This window comes from Oratosquilla oratoria, chromosome 1, assembly GCF_046742065.1.
Source record: "Oratosquilla oratoria isolate Oo_2021 chromosome 1, ASM4674206v1, whole genome shotgun sequence".
In the NCBI taxonomy this organism is placed as follows: domain Eukaryota; kingdom Metazoa; phylum Arthropoda; class Malacostraca; order Stomatopoda; family Squillidae; genus Oratosquilla; species Oratosquilla oratoria.
Window position 1 is genome coordinate 32,758,298 of NC_134777.1, and position 22,245 is coordinate 32,780,542.

General features: G+C 38.5%; 1 protein-coding gene across 16 annotated transcripts in view; it reads left to right on the top strand.

The window, feature by feature from the left end:
* unc-104 (kinesin family member unc-104) overlaps nt 1-22,245 on the top strand; it is a 400,417-nt gene that overhangs the window by 353,633 nt on the left and 24,539 nt on the right. For 11 of the 16 annotated variants that reach the window (XM_076197529.1, XM_076197534.1, XM_076197523.1 and 8 more), the window contains 4 exons: nt 1,094-1,278; nt 2,176-2,340; nt 2,475-2,698; nt 2,864-3,053. In XM_076197529.1, the coding sequence (XP_076053644.1) occupies nt 1,094-1,278; nt 2,176-2,340; nt 2,475-2,698; nt 2,864-3,053 (764 nt within the window). The remainder of the gene's footprint in view (nt 1-1,093; nt 1,279-2,175; nt 2,341-2,474; nt 2,699-2,863; nt 3,054-22,245) is intronic. The other 5 variants (XM_076197545.1, XM_076197586.1, XM_076197547.1 and 2 more) reach the window with 3 other exon arrangements.

Genomic DNA, 22,245 nt, shown 5'->3' on the forward strand with positions numbered 1-22,245 from the left:
AAGCTTAGGTCTACATTACCATCCTGCAAGCTGCAAAAACTACCTGGGGTACAGTGTATACAGGTAGTGGTAAATTTTTAGTTTCGACCATGGGCGCAATATAACAATAGAAAATTAATTATTAATTTTGTAAATTATAATGTATCAACGTAATATGCAATTTTGTGAGCGGAAATGAAAAAAAAATGCTAAAACAGATTTCGTAAGTAACGAAGTCATGTTGGACGAATGGTACACCATGTTTGTTATGATAGATGCCGATGTCGAAGAAATGAAAGGATGATAAATTAATTCGTCTAACCTAAACTAGACTAACCTAACCTGTGTTTAATAAATCATTACCTACAAATTAAATGTCATCCGGCTTGTCCTCGTTGTCGTCGTCGTGAGAGACGTTGGCAGACGACAAGATGGCGTCCCGATCCTATGCTACCGACTTCATTCATTAGCATATTTTCTTTTAGCAAAGTATTTTTTACTTTCATTTCCGCCCACAAAATTGCATATTACGTTGATACATTTTAATTTACAAAATTGATAATTAATTTTCTATTGCTATATTGCGATCATGGTCGAAACTAAAAAAATACCCCGGTATTCAATATGGAATGTCAGCATACGCGGATTTGGTCATATACGGTACTTTTAGGAACCTAACCTCTGTAAATAAACAGTAAATAAAGCTTTAATGTACTGTATAAAAGAGGGGAACACACAAAAATAAAGATACATGTATTGCTGGACATTGCACATACAGTACATGTACGTATATGTATACACTTTCGCTTAACGACCAATTCGGTTAACGACGGTGCGCTGGTCCCAATTGTCGTCGTTAAACGAGGAGTACCTGTACCTACAATTACAGAAGTACAGTTAAGTGTTATAGAAAATTGTGTGTGTGTATATATATTTATATGTGCATATATTCCTAATTTTCAAACTATCCTGCATGTGTACTGGTGCTAATTTGTGTTGGTCCTTATGACACCATCTTCGTCACTCACCCATTTGCTTTGTCCTATTTTGGACATCAACATAATCTTGGGTGTGGTGAGGCGGATGGTGTTGGTGGCTTCTGGATTTTCTTCAGCTTACCTCTTGGCATGGTACCTCCTCACTTCAGTTCACGTGCACCTCCAAAGAGGATGCAGCCCCCTGCAATCCCCATCAGCCAACCAGTACGATCTCCGAAATTTGGTGTCCTGCAGAGCCCCTCAACTTCTCATGTCCATGCCAAGCATGACCTTCTTGTATGGTTTGAGATATGTGAGCTGGGTAAGTTATGCTTTTAAAGTTAATCTACTAATAGAATGTATATCATCAGGAGGTGTAGCACTAATTTTACATGAGATCAAACTTACAAGACCTGATGGATTTTCAGTATGCATCACTCAACTAGGAAAACAAGGGTGAATGGGAGTGGAATGGGTGTGAGTGGGTGTGTGCCTTTGACTTGACTACCTCCCTTGTAAGGGGGAGGAAACCCTTGGTATATAGATTGATAGATCACTCAACATGATATTCTTTTTTTTCCCAACATATTTCCACTCTTTTGCATAGAACCAGTAGTATGTGTGTATATATATATATATATATATATATATATATATATATATATATATATATATATATATACACAAGACTGCTGTGATGCATGTAAGGGAGTGGGTGGGGGATGGTGGGGTGAGGGAGTATGTATGAATAATATTTTGATGCAGCCCAAAGGGATTTCTCCCTGTTTTCTCTTTTTCTGCATGAGGGGACAGAGAAGGGTGGTCACTGATTAAATGAAGTGGCCTTGCTGTGTCTTGCAGCATTGCTTCTGACCCAGGGCAGTGGGAAAGATGCAAGGATGACCCATCATCCAGGATGAGCCAAGGAAAGAGGGAGTGAGGGAGGGGTGGTGAATGAGAGTGGAGTATGTGGGGATGAAATGGGTGAGAGTGGATTTCTGCCTTTGACTTTGGCTACCTCCCTTGTAAGGGGAAAAAAGCCCTTGATGTATGTATGTATATATATGACTGACATATACAAATGACTATCTCTTGTCTCTTAATTTGATAATAAACATACATTATTTAGAAATGATGAGTAGTTGATGCATAAAGATAAGAGTACTCTGAAACCATGACATAATAGTGCTACTGAAAAATTCATTCCTCTCTTTATTAGCCCCAAGTGGTGAGTATGTTCCTGCTGTGGTGGACCACAGTGATGACTTGCCATGCCGAGGTCTTTTCCTCTTGCATCAAGGGATCCAGAGACGCATACGCATTACTATTGTACATGAAAATTCTCAAGATCTTATATGGCGTGATGTCAGAGAACTTGTTGTTGGTATGTTATTTACAAATACCATTTCTGATACAAAGATGTTTTTTTAAAAGAGGCTGGTTTTCATTGCACTAATAAATGCATAATGTTTTTAATTAAAACCTCATACTGGATATTACATATGCTCAAATTTGCAGGTCGAATTCGAACAACCCCAGAAAGTGAAGATGACAATGATAATGACACTTCTGTACTATCTCTTGGGCTTTTCCCTGGTGAATATTTGGAGTATCCTGGGGAGGATCGTACCATGTTCCGTTTTGAAGCTGCATGGGACTCCTCACTTCACAACTCAGTACTCCTTAATCGTGTTACTCCCCATGGTGAACATGTTTATTTGACTATCTCTGCCTATCTTGAGGTCAGTGTATTAAAGAAGTTTAGATAGGTAAATATAGTGAAGATAAATTATACATTATCAATCATTAATTAATTATTATATTTGTAATTTCTTTGATCTCATTCCACTTACAAGAAATCATTAACTAACTGATTTACTTGAATGTTATTATCTTGATTTGACCAGCTGGAGAATTGTGCACAACCAGCCATCATCACCAAGGACCTCTGCATGGTTGTTTATGGTCGTGATTCTCGCACTATACCCCGTTCCCTACGTCACTTGTTCAGTGGTTCATACAAGAATGCTGAGGCAAACAGAATCTCAGGCGTGTACGAGACAGTGCTCAAAAGGGCGGCGGAAGCAGGTAGCCCAGGTTTGTGGTTTTACTCTGGAGACAGACGTAGAGCAAGAGCACAGCACAGCACTACTTACTTGCCTGTCCTCTCCCATCTCTGTATCATTTTCATTTTAAGCAACTTTTCCTATCATTGTTTATCATTCCTTTTCCATATTCAAATTTCTTTCATCCTCATTCCAGTAGCCCAACATTCCTCCAGAATTTTGATGTTCTCTTAGTTGCTCTTAGTATTTCTTTATGCTCACACAAATTATCTTTGTCTTTACTCTTTTAGATCTTTTATTTTTAGCTCTGCTTTTTATTCATCACTTTGTACCAGCAAAGGATATGTGCACAAGGTGGTCCTGTGAAATGGACATTAGAGAGAATAATTTTCCTTAAGCTCATCTTCAGAACCCATCAACATCTTCACCTCCACTTGAGGGTGCAGCCCTGATGCACAGACTTTGGACTGGGCCCAACATGGAACCTAAGAGAGGAAGAGAGAAGGAGTCTGAATGTGTTTGAGATGAGGTGTCTGAGAAGTATGATGGGGGTTACTAAGCTGGATAGAGTGAGAAATGAGGAGGCAAGGAAGAGAACAGGGGTGGTAAGGGAGTTGGGAGACAGGGTGGATGAAAGAGTATTGGGATGGTTTGGACACATGGAAAGAATGAGTGAAGAAAGACGAGTAAAAGAGGTATGGAAGGCAGATGTGGAGGGAGTGATCATGAGGGGGCGACCTAGGATGAGATGGATGGATGGGATGAAAGGGGCTTTGGGAAAGAGGGGAATGTCTATTGAGGAAGGACAGGAGAGGACAGAAGACGGGTGAATGGAGAATGGTTGTATATGGATGATGTTGTGATGCATGAGGTGGAATGGGTGGGGGGATGGGGGGTGAGGTAGTATGTGTGAGAAAAATTTGATGCAGCCCAAAGGGATTTCTCACAGTCTTCTCCTTTTCTGCATGAGGGGATGGAGAGGGGGGGGGTTGCCATTTTAATGAAGCAGCCTTGCTGTGGATGTGCTCTGTCTTGCGACACTACCTCTGACCTAGGGCAGTGGACAAGATGCAGGGATGACCCATCATCCAGGAGGTGCCAAGATAAGAGAGAGGGTGCAGGGGAGTGGAGTGTATTTAGGGATAGAATGGGTGGGAATGGTTTTTATGCCTTTTCCTTTTTGGCTACCTCCCTTGTAAAGGGGAAAAAGCCTTGGTATATGTTTGTATGTATGTATGTATTTACCTTTCTTTACACATTCACTTCACCTTTTATTATGTATGAAGAAGGCATACAAGCATTTATCAGCTACCTATCTATTACCCACTCATTTACATATTTGAAAGCATCCTGGTACTACTTCAAGGTGCCATGTTCATCCGCATGACCTATTCTGAGATTGGGACAGAAAGTTGTATTTACCTAGTTGTATTAAACGAGAAGGGAGCTATGTTCATGGTGGCCCATCTTTGTATCTCTCAGCATCAAGTTTTTTCTTAAAATCTTGAATAGTGTTTGCACACACTGTTTCTTTGTCTAATTTGTTCCAAGTATGTATCACTCTGTGTGGGAAGCTATTTTTTTCAGATCTCTTCTGTAATTATCTTTTTTTTTTTAGTTTCTTTTCATGTCCTCTTGTTTTTCCATTGTTCCATTTCAATAAATCATTCTTATCTAAGATTTCCATTCCATTCATAATTCTATAGATAGTAAGTCTCCTCTTTCCCTTCTTTGTTCCAAAGTTGGTAATTCTAATTTGGACAGTCTTTGTTCATATGTCATTTTGGAAAGAGTTGGTTGCAGTTTTGTTGTTGCTCTGTATTCTTTCTAATTTTTTTATATTCTTTTTGGCACTGGGTGTCCATAGTCTTGCTGCGTATTCGAGTTTTGGTCTTATTAGTATAGCCCTTGCTCTTCCCTTTTTTGCATCCCTGGTTGATGCTGTGGCTTCATGCCTTTTCTTTCTTGGTTGTTAGGTGTATACCTGTGGATAACTTTCTTATTTTAGCATAAATTGACTATATCCTAAACATGGAATTTTGACAATAATCCATTTGAATTATATCATGGCAGATGATGCCAAACTGTTAAGGAAAGTAAAAACTGATAAGGATTGTGAATCACTGCAGGAAGACCTAAATAAGGTATGGAACTGGAGTCAGAAATGGGAAGTGGACTTTAATATTAAGAAGTGTAGCATAATGGAGTTTGGAAAAAGCAAAAAACAGAATATCAGGACAATATAAAATTGGAACCAAGAAGGTAAAGAAGGAGAGACCCGAAAAAGATTTGGGTGTAATTATCTCAAACGACTTGTCCTATGACAAACAGATTAACAAAATTGTTGGAGAATCCTACAACTTCCTAAGATCAATAAAAGTGGCATTTACATACTTGGACGAAGACATAATTAAGAAAATATTGGTCACATTGATAAGGCCTAGACTAGAATATGCAGCGATATTGTGGTCACCCAGTACCAAAAAGAATATAAAGAAAATACAAAGAATCCAGAGAGCAGCAACAAAAATGGCACCTGAACTTGCAAACTTGTCATATGAGGAGAGATTGGCTAAACTGGAATTACCGACTCTGAAGCAAAGAAGAGAGAGAGAGGTGACCTACTGACCACCTACAGAATCATGAAAGGCACAGAAATACTCGATAGAGAAGACTTGTTAAACTGGGACAAGAGAAGCACAAGAAGGCATGGAAAGAAAATAAAAAAACATAGCTACAGAAGAGATCTGAAGAAAAACAGTTTTCCACATAGAGTGGTGGACACTTGGAACAAACTGGGCAATGAAATAGTGTGCGCAAAAACCATTCATGAGTTCAAAAGCAAACTAGACACTGCAAGATACAAAGGCGGGACACCACAAGCGTAGCTCCCCTTCCCGCAAAATACAACTAGGTAAATACAACTAGGTAAATAAATAAATATCATACATGAACATCACATGACACATGACAGGCCTTCTCATTGTGATTGCCCTGTGTAGCCCTCACTTATGGATATGGCACCTCACATCCTCCAGTTATAATCTTCTGTCTAGGTGAATCAAATCTATCTTTTCTTCTATATCTTTCTTCTATTAATTCTTATACACAGTGCACTCTCTTCAAAGTTCTTCCAAGTTCTTCCATGTATACAAGATCCTACATGAGCTTTGCAATGATGTAGTGATTTTCTTAGTCCAATAATCTTTATATTTAAGATTGTTCCCAAAGGGCATGATCTTACATTCATGAACCAATTGAATTTTCTTCTCCTTCACCCTTTCACCAATCATATTCTTTGTTTCAAGTCTTTACAACAATATTGTTTACTTAGAATAATCTTGAGTCTCTGCTTAATTCTCATAAGGTCATAAGCCTTCTCTACATCCATTAAGACCCCCCAAAAACATCCTTACCTTTTACCAAAAACTTCTTGCATATCTGCCCTACACTGTTCCTCACCTATTACTCCTTCTGTTCCTCTCCTTATTCTCTCAGTTAACACCCTCCCATGTCTTTCCAACTACACTCAACAAACTGATCCCATTAAAACTACTATGTTCTCATTAATTCTTATTTCCTTTATAAAGCAGAATTATATATGTACTTCTCCAGCCCTCCAGCACACTCCCCTCCATTAGGCACACATTTAATTACCTCACTAGTCAACCCATTATAACTGTTCCTCCCTATGTCAGACACTCCATATGACACCCATCCAACCCAGGTGCCTTATCAGCTTTCATAATATGCAATAATCTTTGTACCTCATATTTTTAAAAGCCCTGTCACTTTCCTCTCCCATTACAGTCATTTTTGCTAGCTTCCCCCACTGTCACAGTCAATCCCTAACCACCTCCTTATTCAACAACCCTCTGAAATACTCTACTCATTTTCCATTGACTGCCTTCACTTACATTAACATCTGCCTATCTGCACCTTTTACTTTTTCCTCTCTACCTAATTCATACCCCACTGTCTATACTTTCTTTCAAAACATCTTTATATTCTCTTCAAATTCTGTCAAACTCATACCTCGTTTTACATTTGCCTTCCTTTGCCTCCTTCCCCTTTGCCTCCCTTATCTTATATTTTGCTTCTCCTCTCTTTTACTTACCTCTCTTATGCTTTTCTAGTTTTACCTTGCAACAGTCCACATATGCTTGCTTTTTCTCTTGTACCCTCACCTTCACCTCTTCATCCCACCATTCCTTTTCTTCTGGTTACTAAAATGGAAAGATTACATTGTCAAAAGATATATCTTGATTAATGATAGAATGGCTTTAAGAGGTCATGAGAATTTTCCATATAGATGCATAAGTACTTGGAGTAGTTTCAAAGGGGATGTAGCCCAAACTGGAACAGTACATGAATTCAAATATAAATATGATAATTGGAAACCAAGGATATAATCCAAGTTGAAACCACACATGAATTTGAAGCTAGGTATTATAGATTGGAGACTAGGAGGCAAGACCCCATGAGCATTGCTTATCTCCTGTTTACTACAATTGGGTAAATACATGCACACAATAGAAATATTATCTGTCATCATCAAGCAGGTGCCAAAACAATGAGTAATTATTATTCAACATATTTTTATTTATTTATATTTTATCTATTTATCTATTTATTTAAAGAAAACTCAAACCAATTTGAATTAAGGTGTATTTATGGTATAAAGATCTTGAGCAAGGCTGTTGCTGGTATGGTAAGTATGCAGTACCCTGGGCAAATGATAGGCCACTGAAACGGGCCTGTAAATGAAGAATGTATGCATTATAGTACATGTTTTTCATCAACCTTGTACAGTAATCTAAATATTTCATAAGAAATATATGCTATCTTAAAACACAGAAAAATCCTATGCACAGCATTGTTATACACATGAAGTGTATATGTTTGATCTTAGTGTAGACTTCAGCTGATATTGTGCAAGGCATACAGGGATTACAATGAAAGAAAGTACAATTTTAGTGTGGGTAAGGGGAACTTCGGGGTCTATCAAGTGAAGAAATGGAAAGTGATTTAGTATAGAGTAGAAAAAGGAAAACCAAAATTCAAAAGGTAGGTTAAGTCATGAGTTGATGGATATGGTGGTCAGAAGAGGAAGTAATGATCTCAGGACTGATATTAAACAGGAAAGGATATTGATTATAGTAAAATTATTAATGAGATAAGTAATACATATCAGTCAAAAACAAGTACTGATAGTAGTGGAAGACATGACAAGGGGTCAAAAACAATTTAAGATATTAGTTAAGTGAAATGACCAATTGAAAAAAAGATAGAGTTTGATAAATTGAAAGATGATTATAATAAATTCAAAGAGGAGAGAGAGCTAGAAGACAACGTGAGAAAAATAATTAGAAGGCCAAGGAGAATGAAATATCTGAGATTGAACAGAAACAAAAAGACAATGATATATAAGTAAGAAAAAGTAAATTTTAGTAAGATTATGGAAGATTAGAGGGAACATGTGGAAAAGGAGGTAAAATAAATATTTAGGAGCAGAGAAATACTAAGACAGCTAGTAGATAAGAATAAATGTATTATTGTGGTAGTAAGGAAAAGAAATAATTTACCAGCAAGAAGAGAAAGAAACCAAGGCAGAGAGCAATGAAAGAGGAAGGTGCAGTGATATTGTTCTCGACCACTAATTCAGCAATCCAAGTTTGAGTCCTGCCTAGGGCTGAAAATTTTTTCAGCATCTCTGCAGTGCAAGGCAGCACTCCAACTCTGGTGGGCAAGGTGTGTGTGTGTGTGTATAAGGTCATAGCATTACCCATAGATCTGGCCAAATGAGCTCTGAGCTCTCATGTGGGAGAATTGCTGTTGTTCATGAGTCCAACACATAATCCCAGACAGTGGTGAATCACATAAAGAAACAGAAAAGTATACAAGGGTGGCAGATATGTATAAGGAGATGAGTGAGTGACTTAAGTCAGTGAGACTTAAGTGTAAATCACAAAGCACGATGAACGAGATAATGGGGCACAGAAACTAGTAAGCAAAGCCAAGTTCAAGGTAATAAGGGATGTAACAGAGGAAGGTAATGGTAGTGAGGAGCCCACACTAGGAGAAGCATAGCTGATGCCAAAATCATAAGCTTTGCCCTAAGTGCTTGAACTGTTGGGTCAGGTAATAGTCACTGCTGAGAATCAAGAAATAATGTTTTGTTCAGACCAAGTTCAATGATATTAATATTCAGGTGTTTTGGAAAGAAATTAAGAGGAAGAGGAGGTGAATCAAGTAGAGAAGAAAAGGTAAAAGGTGCAGATGGAGAGATGATAATGGAGAAGGCATTGAGAGGAAGGTGGGCAGAGTATTTTTGGGAGTTGCTAAATGTGAAGGAGGATAGGAAGGGAAAGGTAGTTATAGTGGGAAGAACTAAGAAAATGAGAGTGATGAGTGAAGAAAATGGAGGAGAAATAAGGAAAGATGAAGTGAAAGCAGCTGTTAAGATGATGAGAGCAGGTAAGGCACCTGAGTTGGATGGATGCCATGCAGAATGTCTGAAAAAAGGAGATACAGTTATGGTGGACTGGCTGGTGAGGTTATTTAATGTTTATTTAAGAAAGGGTAGAGTGCTGGAGGACTGGAGGAGTGACTGTATTGTTCCACTCTACAAGGGAAAGGGGGATAAGTGTGAGTGTAGTAGTTTCAGAGGGATCAGCTTGTTGAGTGTAGTTGGGAAGGCTTATGGGAGGGTCTCCATTGAGAGGATTAGGAGAGGAACAGAGGGAGTACTTGGTGAGGAACAGTGTGGTTTTAGGACATGTAGGGGTTGTGTAGATCAGATTTTTGTAGTAAGACAGATATGTGAGAAAGCTATAGGAAAAGGTAAAGATGTTTTTTGGGCTTTTATGTATTTGGAAAAGGCTTATGACAGGGTAGACAGGAAGGCACTGTGGGAGGTATTGCAAATATATGGGATAGGAAGAAAGCTGTTAAGAGCAGTCAGGAGTTTTTACGAGAGTAGTAGAGCTTGTGTTAGGATTAAAAATGGAGAGAGTGAATGGTTTGAGGTAAAGGTGGGACTTCATCAGGGATGTGTTATGTCACCCTGGCTGTTCAATCTATACATGGATGGAGTGGTGTGAGAGGTGAATGCAAGGGTAGTGGGTCAGGGGTTGGAGATGGTTAAAGAAAATGGAGAAAAGTGGGAAATAAGCCAGTTGTTGTTTGCTGACGACACTGCACTTGTAGCAGGATCAGAAAAGGGATTGAGGAAGTTAGTGACAGAGTTTGAGAAGGTGTGTGAAAGAAGGAAGCTGAAGATAAATGTGGGCAAATGTAAGGTGATGAGATGTACAAGGGGAGAGAATGGCAGCAGGCTGGAAGTGAGTATCAAGGGAGAGAGACTGGAGGAAGTGGATAGTTTTAGATACTTGGGTATGAATGTGGCAAGAAAGGGAGGAATGGGGGTGGAGGTAGAACGTAGATTGAGAGAAACGAGTAAATGCCTTGGTGGTTTAAAAAGTGTAATGAGAAATAGACATTTGGGAATGGATGCTAAGAGGAGGTTATATGGAGTGATTGTGCCGACAGCACTGTGTGGGGCAGAAACATGGAACATAAGAGAGGAAGAGAGAAGGAGTTTGAATGTGTTTGAGATGAAATGTCTGAGAAGTATGATAGGGGTTACTAGACTGGATAGAGTGAGAAATGAGGAGGTGAGGAGGAGAACAGGGGTGGAAAGGGAGTTGGGAGATAGGGTGGATGAAAGAGTATTAGAATGGTTTGGACACGTGGAAAGAATAAGTGAAGAAAGATTAGTAAAAGAGGTGTGGAAAGTAGAGGTGGAAGGAGTGAATATGAGGGGGTGTCCTAGGATGAGATGGATGGATGGGGTGAAAGGGGCATTACAAAAGAGAGGAATGTCTGTTGAGGAAGGATGGGAGAGGACAGAAGATAGGGGTGAATGGAGAAGGGTTGTGTATGGATGATGCTGTGATGCATGAGGGGGTGGGGGATGGGGGTTGAGGGAGTATGTATGAGAAATAAATTGACGCAGCCCAAAGGGATTTCTTCCCGTCTTCTCCTTTTTTGCATGTGGGGACGGAGAGGGGGGTCGCCGAATTAATGAAGTGGCCTTGCTGTGGATGTGCTGTGTGTTGCGACACTGCTTCTGGGTGGGAGTTATTTCTATGCTTTTTTCTTTTTGGCTATATTCCATGTAAGGGGGAAAAAAGCCTTTGGTATATGTATGTATGGGTGAAGCAAAGTATGTTAATCTGGTGGGGAGAGAGCAGAAAAGAAAAAATGAGAGGAGTGATAATAGCAATGAAAATAAAAGCATAAAGGGGAGAGTGAATGGTGGAGATAATGAATATAAAACAGTGGAATGAGATGGAAAAAGAGACTTTGCACTAGCATATATCCTACCAGAGACAAGAACATGGAGCCAAGAATGGGAAATAAAGTTCAGCACCAAAAATTGCAAAGAACTGGAAATGTGCAATAGAACCAAAAGGCCATCCTTAAACTATTCCTTGGGAAGTGAACACATTACAAAAGCAAAAGAGGAGGAAGATTTGAGGTTGATGAAAGACAACTTGTCACCTGACAGACATATCAGCAGGATTGTGGGAGAGATATATGGATGAAGAGATGATGAAAAAACTCATTGAACCATGATATATCCAAGACTGGAATATGAATCAGTAGTATGTTCCCCACACAGAGTGAAGGATCTAAGCAAGATTGAGAAAATGCAAAGTGCAGCAACCAAACTGGTCCCCAGCCTGGCAACTATGAGGAAAGACTGAAACTCCCTAGTAAGTGTATGTGTGGCGAGTAGTGATTCAATTTCACAGAATGCACTGGGTAATATTTACGGACTTGTCAGAGTGCAGGGTCATGTTGAAATAAATATATTCCATCACAAAAATCTAAATGCAATATATCACTGATACATATCAGTGCTATAATATCAAGGTTAAAGAGGAACTAAAGGGGGTAGGGGAGAAGGAACAAAATGGCAACTGACTTGTCAGAGTGTAGGATCATGTTGAAATGATGCATTCCATCTATTCTGCATGGCCCACAAAACATGACATTCTCCAATTATGAATCCATGGCAGTGGCTTCCAACCTTTATGTCTCTTTATGCCTTGTTAATAAGAATTTATAATCTAAGTCAGACATTTAGGAGGGGGAGAGGGTTCAGAAATACAGGTTCCTGAGCATTGTGAGACATGTGGAATTTTTAAACAAAGATTAACAAATTGAAGTTGCGGCACATCGTCTCAGACTTGTTTTTATCTATAAGCGGCCATTGGGGGTAGCATTTGGCATAGAGGAAGGGGGGATCAGGGGGGGTTAGCATAGACTACAAAGGGAGTAGGAGCCAGGTCATGTATGAAAAGTGAAGGGGGGATTTTCTTTATATTCAGGCGACCTGATGTATTTTTTATGTGTTGCCTGTATGTATTGAAATTTCTCCTGAGCATCCTATCCAGTAATTTTAAACAATATAAATGAATATGAAAATTGTGGGCATTACACTTAAGCAATAGTAACACAGAAGAGGTGTAACAACAGATTACACATTTAACATATGCCCCAGGTGCAATTACCATGCAGAAGACATTTAACATATTATTTTACACTGCCTAGGATTCAGCCATTTCAACCAACTCTACAAAACCACTTTCCAAAGTAATTTATAGGTCAGTCTGTTGGCTATGACCATATTTCTGGCAGCCAGAAGTCTTTTTGCAATGGAGATCCATGACAACAGGTTGATTCATTGTGTACATACGATATCAAGAGTGATTAAATTAAATGGATTTGGCAGTTAAAGTTTTCATACCTTCAAAACTTATGGTGAATGAATATTTCATATTTTCTATACTTTGTTATCCACATAGGATCTTTATATATAGGGCAAAAATCTAATGGATTTAGTGAACTTATTTTTGGGGGATTGATATTGCTCACATTGGATCCAGCCTGTTGATCCAGTGCTTCCATTTATGGATTAACTAGGTTCCCAGCAGATTGGGGTCCACCCTTCAGCTAAATAATATGACTTGGCATTAACTGGAACAGAATTTGTAAGGCATGTTGCTATGGTACAATGATTATTCAATTGTTTGAGTTATTTTTACATTTCTGAACTTCATTGTATTAGAAATTGGTTATTACAGCATGGATTCATTTACATTTTGAGTGTGTTCTAATTCTTCTCAATATATTATCTAATAAATAGGATCATACTCTTTTAAATCAGGTTGTCCCATATTTCCATTCTCAACTACTAACTCTGCTGCTCATATAAGTGTAGATGCCAATAGTGTAGATGCTTTCCATTTTGTTATGTCTCAAAATTTCTAAATCCCTGAAACATCATGGAAAGTTAATGATCCAAACACCTAACCTGCTTGTCTGTCTCTAGAGTCAATGTAAAACATTGTAGATATTGTAGATGAAAAACTAGGAAATCATGTTCAATATATATATATATATATATCTATATATATATGTAACCTTTGGATTCTCTTATAAAAAATGTATCCTAAATATGACTAGATATGTATTATAATCTATAACTAAATTTGTGACGATTATATTATTTTTTTTAAGTGGTCATCTTTTATGTGCTTAAGCCAAGGAAAGTGTGCATCACATACATGCACACACAAATATTCTTATGATGGTTGGGTGTCCAACATTTGCTCTTTTCCTTTGGTTGTTGTGATGCAATTCCAGCCGATCAAAAAAGAGATAATCCCACCAGTAAAATTCACCTACTCAGTTTCTGGTATATGCTACAGGGACTGACTAGATAATGAAAAGTGATCTACATCTGAAGCATTTAGAAACTTCAAAACTAGGTAAAATGAGATATTAAAGGCTTTTCTTAGGCCCATAACACACAGAAAGTGAATACAGCTGAAGAGTAGGTATAAAAGGACAACAGTATAGGATAAGATATTAGAATGGATGGCAGTGGATAGCAGTCCCACAAGGATTGGGAAGAAACTTTAAAATGTCTATGTTGTATTGGTGTAAGACTGATTCTGTGTCATTGGTAGAAAGTGGTAGGAGAAAGGTAGCAGTCACCTGTTGTCAACTCTCCATGTGTTGAAAGGTGTAAGAAAAGCAGTTGATAAAGAGCTCTTTAGCCCAGTCCAGATACTGAGTGTCAATTCCTCAGGGCTGTGCATCCTGATGGAAATGAGTGGGTTGGCAGGTTTTAGAAATGGGCAGCTTCACTGTCCATCTTGCAGGAAAACCACATGCAGCTACCCATCTTTGGACCCTGGAAAAATAATTTCAGTACCAAGAAATGCAAAGTATTGGAAATGAGCAGTAGCTCCAAAAGACCATCATTGAACTACTCCTTGGAAAGCCATCACAAAGGCAAAAGAGGAGAATGGTTTGAGTGTTGATATAAGGTAAATTCTCATCTGACAAACATATCATTAAGATTGTAGGAAAGGAATATTGATTACTGTAGAACATTAAGGTTGCTTTTTACTGTATGGATGAAGAAATGAAGCAACTCATTGAGACTTTAATCAGTCCAAGACATGAAAATGCATCAGTGGTATGGTCCCTACAAAGATTGAGAGAATACAGAGTAGCAATCAACATAGGGACCATACAAATTAGCTAGAAATTATTAAACAAGACACTATTTTTGCATGGAGCCAAGAATGGGAAATGAAGTTCAATACTAAAAAATGTAAAGTAATGGAATGGGCAGTAGTGGCAAAAGGTTATCCTTAAACTATTCCTTGGAAGTGAACCTGTTAGAAAAGCAAAAGAGGAGAAAGACTTAGAATTGTTGATAAAAGACAACCTGTCAATTGACAGAGATATTAGCAGGATTGTAGAAGAGAAATATGGACTACTGCAGAAGATTAAAGTGGCATTCCAATATATGGATGAAAGGATGATGAAAAAACTCATTGAAACTCTAATATGTCTGAGACTGGAATATGTGTCAGTAGTATGGTCCCCACACAGAGTGAAGGATCTAAGCAAAATTGAGAGAATACAAAGGGCAGCAACTAAACTGGTCCCCAGCCTGGCAAATAAACCATATGAGGAAAGACTAAAAGTACTGGGTCTACCAACTTTGAAAGATTGAAGAGAAAGAGGTGACATGATTGTAGTGTTCAGGTCACTAAAGGGGATAGATTGCACTAAGAGAAGAGATCTCCTGATTAAAGATGAGAGGGCTTTAAGAGGTCATGGGAGTAAATTAACCCCTTCCATACGGTGCCGCACACGTAGGCGTCATGGACTTAGATCTCGGTGGCAGCAGCCAATGCCAGCCGTACGACGTGTCGTAATAATACTCGCATCATAAAATATAGTCACCGCTTATATCGATCGTTCTCTCTTCACCTGTGAATATTGATAACCATAGAAAATGCGATTACAAAAGAATTAGAAAGAATGTCATTATGGAGGGGCGACTACAATAAATATAATCAAGACGCCGATATGGCAGCCTCGCGAATACACTCGCTCCCCATGACGCCTACGTGTGCGGCACCGTATGGAAGGGGTTAAGGAAGACCACAAGTCTAGAAATATGAAGAAGTACATTTTCCCATATAGATGCATAAATATGTGGAATAGCTTAGAAGTTCAAACAATACATGAGTTTAAATCTAAATATGATAATTGGAAATCAAGGATATAGATTAAGTTGGAACTGTACATGAATTTGAGTTTAGGTATGTTAGAAAATTAGAGAATAGGAGACAAGACCCAACGAGCATTGCTCCTTTCCTGTATACTACAATTAGGTAATACACACACACACACACCAGGGAAGCGGCTTGGGGAAAATGGAGTAAGAAAGGAAGCAATAAAACAAAAGAAGCTTACAAATAAGCTAGGTAAGACTATACCAGAATTCGCAGGGAGGAAGAAAGCAATTTTGAAAGAGGTGTAGTACAAAATGCAAAGATGAACCAAAACTGTTTCACAGGTTCATAAATGGTAAATTGAGACAGGGAAGAAATCACTAAGTTAATACCAGATGGTGAGGTCTTTGAAGAGGCCTCAGGCAGAAATAATAAATGAAGGTTTCCAATTGGTCTTCACAAAAGAGCACAACTTTTTTAAGAAAAGTGAGGGAGCAAAAAACCAGGTTTAGCAGATATGAATATAGAAGTGATGGAAGTGCTCAACCTCCTGGGATCATTGGATGTGACAAAAGCCTCAAGAGCTGATGGGATCTCAAACTAGATACTTAAAGAATGTAGGGAACAGCTAGCAGACAAGATCCACAGTCTTATTACATGCTCATTGAAAGAAGGCATTGTACCACTTGATTGGAAAAGGGCAAATGTGGTGCCAGTTGACAAAGGTGGAAACAAGGAAATGCCACTAGATTATAGGCCAGTATCACTAACCAGCACAATATGTTTGCCATATATATAAATGATATGGATGAGGGAGTGAAGTGTTACATGAACTTCTTTGCTGATGATGCCAAATTACTCAAGAGAGTAAGCAGAAAAGATTGCAGATCACTACAAGAAGACCTAGACAAAATATGGGAATGGAGTCAGAGGTGTGAAATAAACTTTAATATTTAGAAATGTAGTATGATGGAATTTGGAAAAAGCAAAAAATAGAATATCGGGTCAATATAAAATTGGTAACAAGGAAGTAAAAAAATAAATTCAGAAAGGGACCTGGGAGTGATTATCTCAAGTGACTTGACACCTGATAAACATGTCAATAAATTATTTAGAGAGACTTTTAACTTATTAAGATCAATGAAAGTGGCCTTTGACTACATGGATGAAGAAATGGTAAAGAAAATAATGGTTACACTGATATGATCTAAACGAGAGTATGCTGCAACATTATGGGCAACTAGCAAAAAAAAAAAAAAAAAAAAAAACATAAGAAATTTTGAAAGAATTCAAAGAGCAGCGACAAAAAAGGCACCTACACTATCAAATTTGACATATGAACAAAGATTGGAGAAATCACATCTATCAACATTGGAACAGAGAAGAGAAAGAGGTGATTTGTTGACCATTTACAGAATTATGAAATGGATGGAAATTCTTGATAGAGACGGCTTATTAAAATGGGACAGAAGAGAAACAAGAGTACACGAAAAGAAGCTAAAGAAGGACAGTTACAGAAGAGATTTGAAAAAGAATAGCTTCCCACATAGAGTGATTGATGTCTGGAACAAACTAAACGGTGAAACAGTGAGTGCCAAAACTATACAAGATTTTAAGAATAAACTGGATGCGGAGAGATACGGAAACAGGTCACTACGAGCATAGCTCTCGTCCCGTAAAATACAACTAGGTAAATATGAAAGGATTTTGAAAGATCGATAGACCCACTATCTTGAAAAGATGAACATTCTGACAGACAGTCAATTTGGTTTTAGATCTAGGAGATCATGTGTGTTGAACTTTTTGAGCTTTAACTTGAGAGTGATTGATGTACTGCAAGAGAGGGGTGGGTGGACTGTGTGTACCTCAACCTAGAGAAGGCATTTGATAAAGAACCTCACAGTCGACTTATGTGGAAATTGGAGCATGTTGGAGGACTGAGAAGCAAACTATTAGAATGGATTAAAGACTTTGAAGGAAAAATATATGAGGACAGTAGTAAAGGACAAGATGTTAAGTTAGCAAGCAGTAACCAGCAGAGTTCAATAATGTTCATTGTTTGCACCTATAATGTCTCTTGTCTATGTTATTGACATGACAGAAGGAACAACAAGCTATTTCAACATGTTTGCAGGTGATGCAAAAATCATGAGATGAGTGAAAAATGAGGAGGACAGTAGAATATTACAAAAAGATCATACATGTTTTGCATGGAGCCAAGATTGGGAAATGAAGTTCACTACCAAAATATGCAAAGTACTGGCAATGGACAATAGAAGCAAAAGGCCATCCTTAAACTATTCCTGGGAAACAAACACATTATCAAAGTAAAATAGGAAAAGGACTTGGGAGTGTTCGGGAGTGTTGATAGAACATAACCTGTCACCTGACAGACATATCAGCAGGATTGTGGGAGAGACATATGGACTACTACAGAAGATTAAAGTGGTGTTCCATTATATGGACAAAGAAATGATGAAAAAACTCATTGAAACCTTGATATGTCTAAGTCTGAAATATGCATCAGTAGTATGGTCCCTACACAAAGTGAAGGGTATAAGCAAGATTGAGAGAACACAAAGGGCAGCAATCAAACTGGCCCCTAGCCTGGCAGATAAAACAAATGAGGAGAGACTAAAGAAATGGGTCTACCAACTTTGAAAGATCAAAGAGAAAGAGGTGACATGATTACAGTGTTCAGGTCACTAGAGAGGACAGATTGCATTGATAGAAGAGATCTCCGAATTAAAGATGGGAGGACTTTAAGAGGTCATGAAAGTAAATTAAGAAAGACCATATGTCAAAAGGATCTGAAGAAATACAATTTTCCATAAACAGTAGATGCATAAATATGTGGAATAGCTTAGAAGGTGATATAGTCCAAACTCAAACAATACATGAGTTCAGATCTAAATATGATAATTGGAAATCAAAGATATAGATTAAGTTGGAATTAGAGTCTAGGTATGTTAGAAAATTAGAGAATAGGAGACAGGACTCCTGTATTCTACAATTAGGTAAATATTATTTTTGCATGGAGCCAAGAATGGGAAATTATTTTCAATACCAAAAGAATGCATAGTACTATAAATGGGCAATAACTCCAATAGACAATCTTTAAACCATACCTTCAGAAGTGAATCCATTACAAAAGCAAAAGAGGAGAAAGATTTAGGAGTTTTAATAAAAGACATCCTGTTACCTGGCAGATATAGTAGCAGGATTTTGGGAGTCTTATGGGCTGCTTCAGAAGATTACAGTGGCTTTTCCCTATATGGATTAAGAAATGATGAAAAAACTCATTTAAATCATGATCTGTCCAAGACTGGAATGGGTAATGGGACAAGGGGTTATGCATTATGTTTCTCCTATGGAAAGTTGAGACATAAGAGGATCTGGGAGGGCTTCAAACAGAATCCTAAAAATAAGGTCACTAATTGTGCATAGTAGTACAGATGAAATAAAAGAGGAAGAGATTGGCAGTATGTTTGTAAGAAGATGGATTTGTTAGCATTAAGTAAAATCAAGTTGAATGGGAGGTTGGGCTGAGTTTGGGAATGTACCGGGTAATGGGGAGTGTGTCAGGAGTGATGAGTGGGCATGGGAGGGAAGGAGTGACTTTACTGGTAAGGGATGAGATAGGAAAGTGTGTGGTGTGTAGGAGGAAAGTCTCATTGAAATTAATATGGGCAAAGGTGAAATTGGGATGGGAGATGTGGGTTTTTGTAAGTCCATATTATCCTCATAGGAAAGGGAGACTTTTTCAGTCTAAATGAGTGTATAGAGGATTTTGGGAGGAATGCAAATGTAGTTGTGATGGGGATCTCGATGCTAGAGTAGGAGATGAACCATTAGATGGAGTAGTAGGGCAGTTTGGGGTGTCAGTTAAGAACTATAGTGGAGAGATTATATGTTTAGGAAGGGAGCTGATGATGGCAAAGACATTGTTGTTTAAGAATAGAGTTGAATATAAGTATACATGGGAAAAGGTAGTGGAGGGAAGAGTGGTTGTTTGAGCATTACTGGACCATATAGTGATACCCAAAGGGAGGATTAGAAGATTCTGCTTATTCATCTTTTAAGGGGAGAGGAGAGCATTCTCAGATGAATTTTAGTAGAAAATAAATTGAGAATGTAGAAAAAATGGAGAAGGGAAAAAAGGGATGGAGGTAGAAAAGTGCTGACAGATTGAAAAGGATAAAGAGAAAGTATACCAGAACCCGAAAGATGTATGGGAGGTATTGAGAGATAAAGGGGAAACAGGAGTAGAAGAAGAGGTATGTTTTAAGGAACAAGTGATAAAGTGCACAAAGATGATATGTGAGATGAGGAGAATGAGAAGGAACAAAGAAAAGATAACAAATGGTGGAATGAAGAGGTGTAGGCAGTGATGGAAGAGACGATACAAGCACATGAAAATTGGCTGCAAGGTAGAACTAGGGAAGCATATGAAATGTACAAGAGTATGAGAGGAGAAGCAAAATGCAAGTTGAGGGAGGCAAAGGAGAGGGCAGATATAAAATGGACAGGAATTTAAAAGTTTTGAAAAGAATAAAAAGATGTTTTGGGAGTGAAGAATGAGGGGAGGGGAGTAAGGTGCAGAGGAAAAGGTAATAAGTGTAGATGGACAGATGTTAATTGAAATAAAGGCAGCAAGGGGATGATGGGTAGTCTTTCAGAGAATTGCTGAATGTGAAGGAGGTTAGGAATTGACTGATTGTGGCAGTGGGAAATGCAAGGAAAACGACTGTGGTGGGAGAAGAAAATGATGAGGCTAGAGAAAAAGATGGGATACCTCATATTGTCATGTGGAGTGTCTGATGAAAGGAATAACTTTTAGTGGACTGACTCATGAGGTTGTTTAATGTATGCTTAAGGAAGAGTAATGTACTGGAGGACTGGAGTAGTGTTTGTATACTTCCACTTTACAAATGAAGAGTGGACAAGTATGAACATTGTGATTTCAGAGGAATCAGTCTGTTGAGTGTACAGTTTGGGAGGCAAGAATATACACAAATGCAGTTGTCAAGAAACTTTAGCGAGAAATCAAAACATGCTCATCTGGGCACACCCATAGTAAGCTAGTGTGAAATTGAGGCTTGTGGCATTATCTGGGATCTCTCTACTGACAATCAATGCTGATTGGCTAACTTTCTCATCCTCTACACTTGCCCAAGAAATTCTTCTTGGGACCGAGAGGAGTTAGGTGCAGTCGATTTTTACATTTTTTTTTTCCCCCTACTGGTGCCATCCCCCCCACCCCCCACCCCCGGAATTGATCTACAGGACAACCAAGACCCAAGATGTTGACGAAGTGGTTGTTCTTTACCAGACAAAACACCAAGTTATGGAAATCATGCAGATAACTGGGCTAGGCCTGAGAACCATTTACTGATTCATCAAAAGATTTTGTAAGGGAGGTGAACAATTTCTTCCCATACCCAAGCCAATGTCAGGAAGGCCATGAAAGATATCCCCCAAGAACCTGTCAAGGCTGTCAAGCAAGGATTGGTATTTACTTGCCTACTGATGACTGCCCTGGTCCTTGTAGATATCTTTCATGGCCTTCCTGATATCAGCTTAGGTACAGAAACTGTTTGCCTCCCACATGAATTTCAATGATGTGGTAGGCAGTTCTCTGCCCTAGCCTGGTTAGTTGCACAATTTCTGTCACTGGGTCTTTTGCCTTGTAAAGACCAACCACTAGGCCAATGTCTTGGGGTTTGATTCTCCTGTAGGTCATCACTAGTAAGCATGAGTAGCACAAAAACAACAAAAACTCGCCATAATAAACAGACTGCACATCACTCTCCTTGGCCCCATGAAGGATGCCTCAGGCAAGTGTGGAGGGCAAGAGAGTTAGCCAATCAGTATTGAGCATTAGTAGAGATGCCAGATACTGCCACACACCTCATTTCTGTGCTAGAGCACTATGGGCATATTCAGATATGCATGGTTTGGTTTCAACCTAAAGTTTCATTACAACCACTTTTGTGTCAATTCTTTTTGCCCCTAGGTATATTCGGAGAGACACATGAGAGGGTATTAACAGAAAGGATTAGAAGAGTAATTGGGAAGAACGGATTAGTTGTTGGTAAAATTGAGGATACATGGATGAAATGTTTGTAGAGAGGCAGATATGCTAGAAGTTATTGACACAGTTAAAGCTTTTTTCTCCATCTAGCATAGGCTTATGACAGGGTAGACAGGATGGCATTGTGTGATAAGTTGCAGATGTATGGAATAGGTAGAAATTTGTTAGTACAGTTAAAAGTTTCTATGTGAGTAGTAGAGCTTTGATATAAGGGATTAAATGAGGTATCAATTTGTTCCTTACTGGAAAATGTCTTGTATTATGTCCATTGTTTTACCTCATATGGTAAAGAATAAAGACAACTTTATGAAATACATGAGGTTGAGGTTTGTACACTTCCCTTTTTCAAACATGGAAGGCATTTGTTGGAAAAAAAATAGGGAAAAATGACAAATACAGCTGCAGGAGTAAACAGTGATTTTTACCACATGTTTGATTTGGTAAAAACTCACTCTGCCACCTAGTAGGACAGATTTTTCAAGCAGTGAAATTTTTGAATATGGAGTCCCTTGAACATA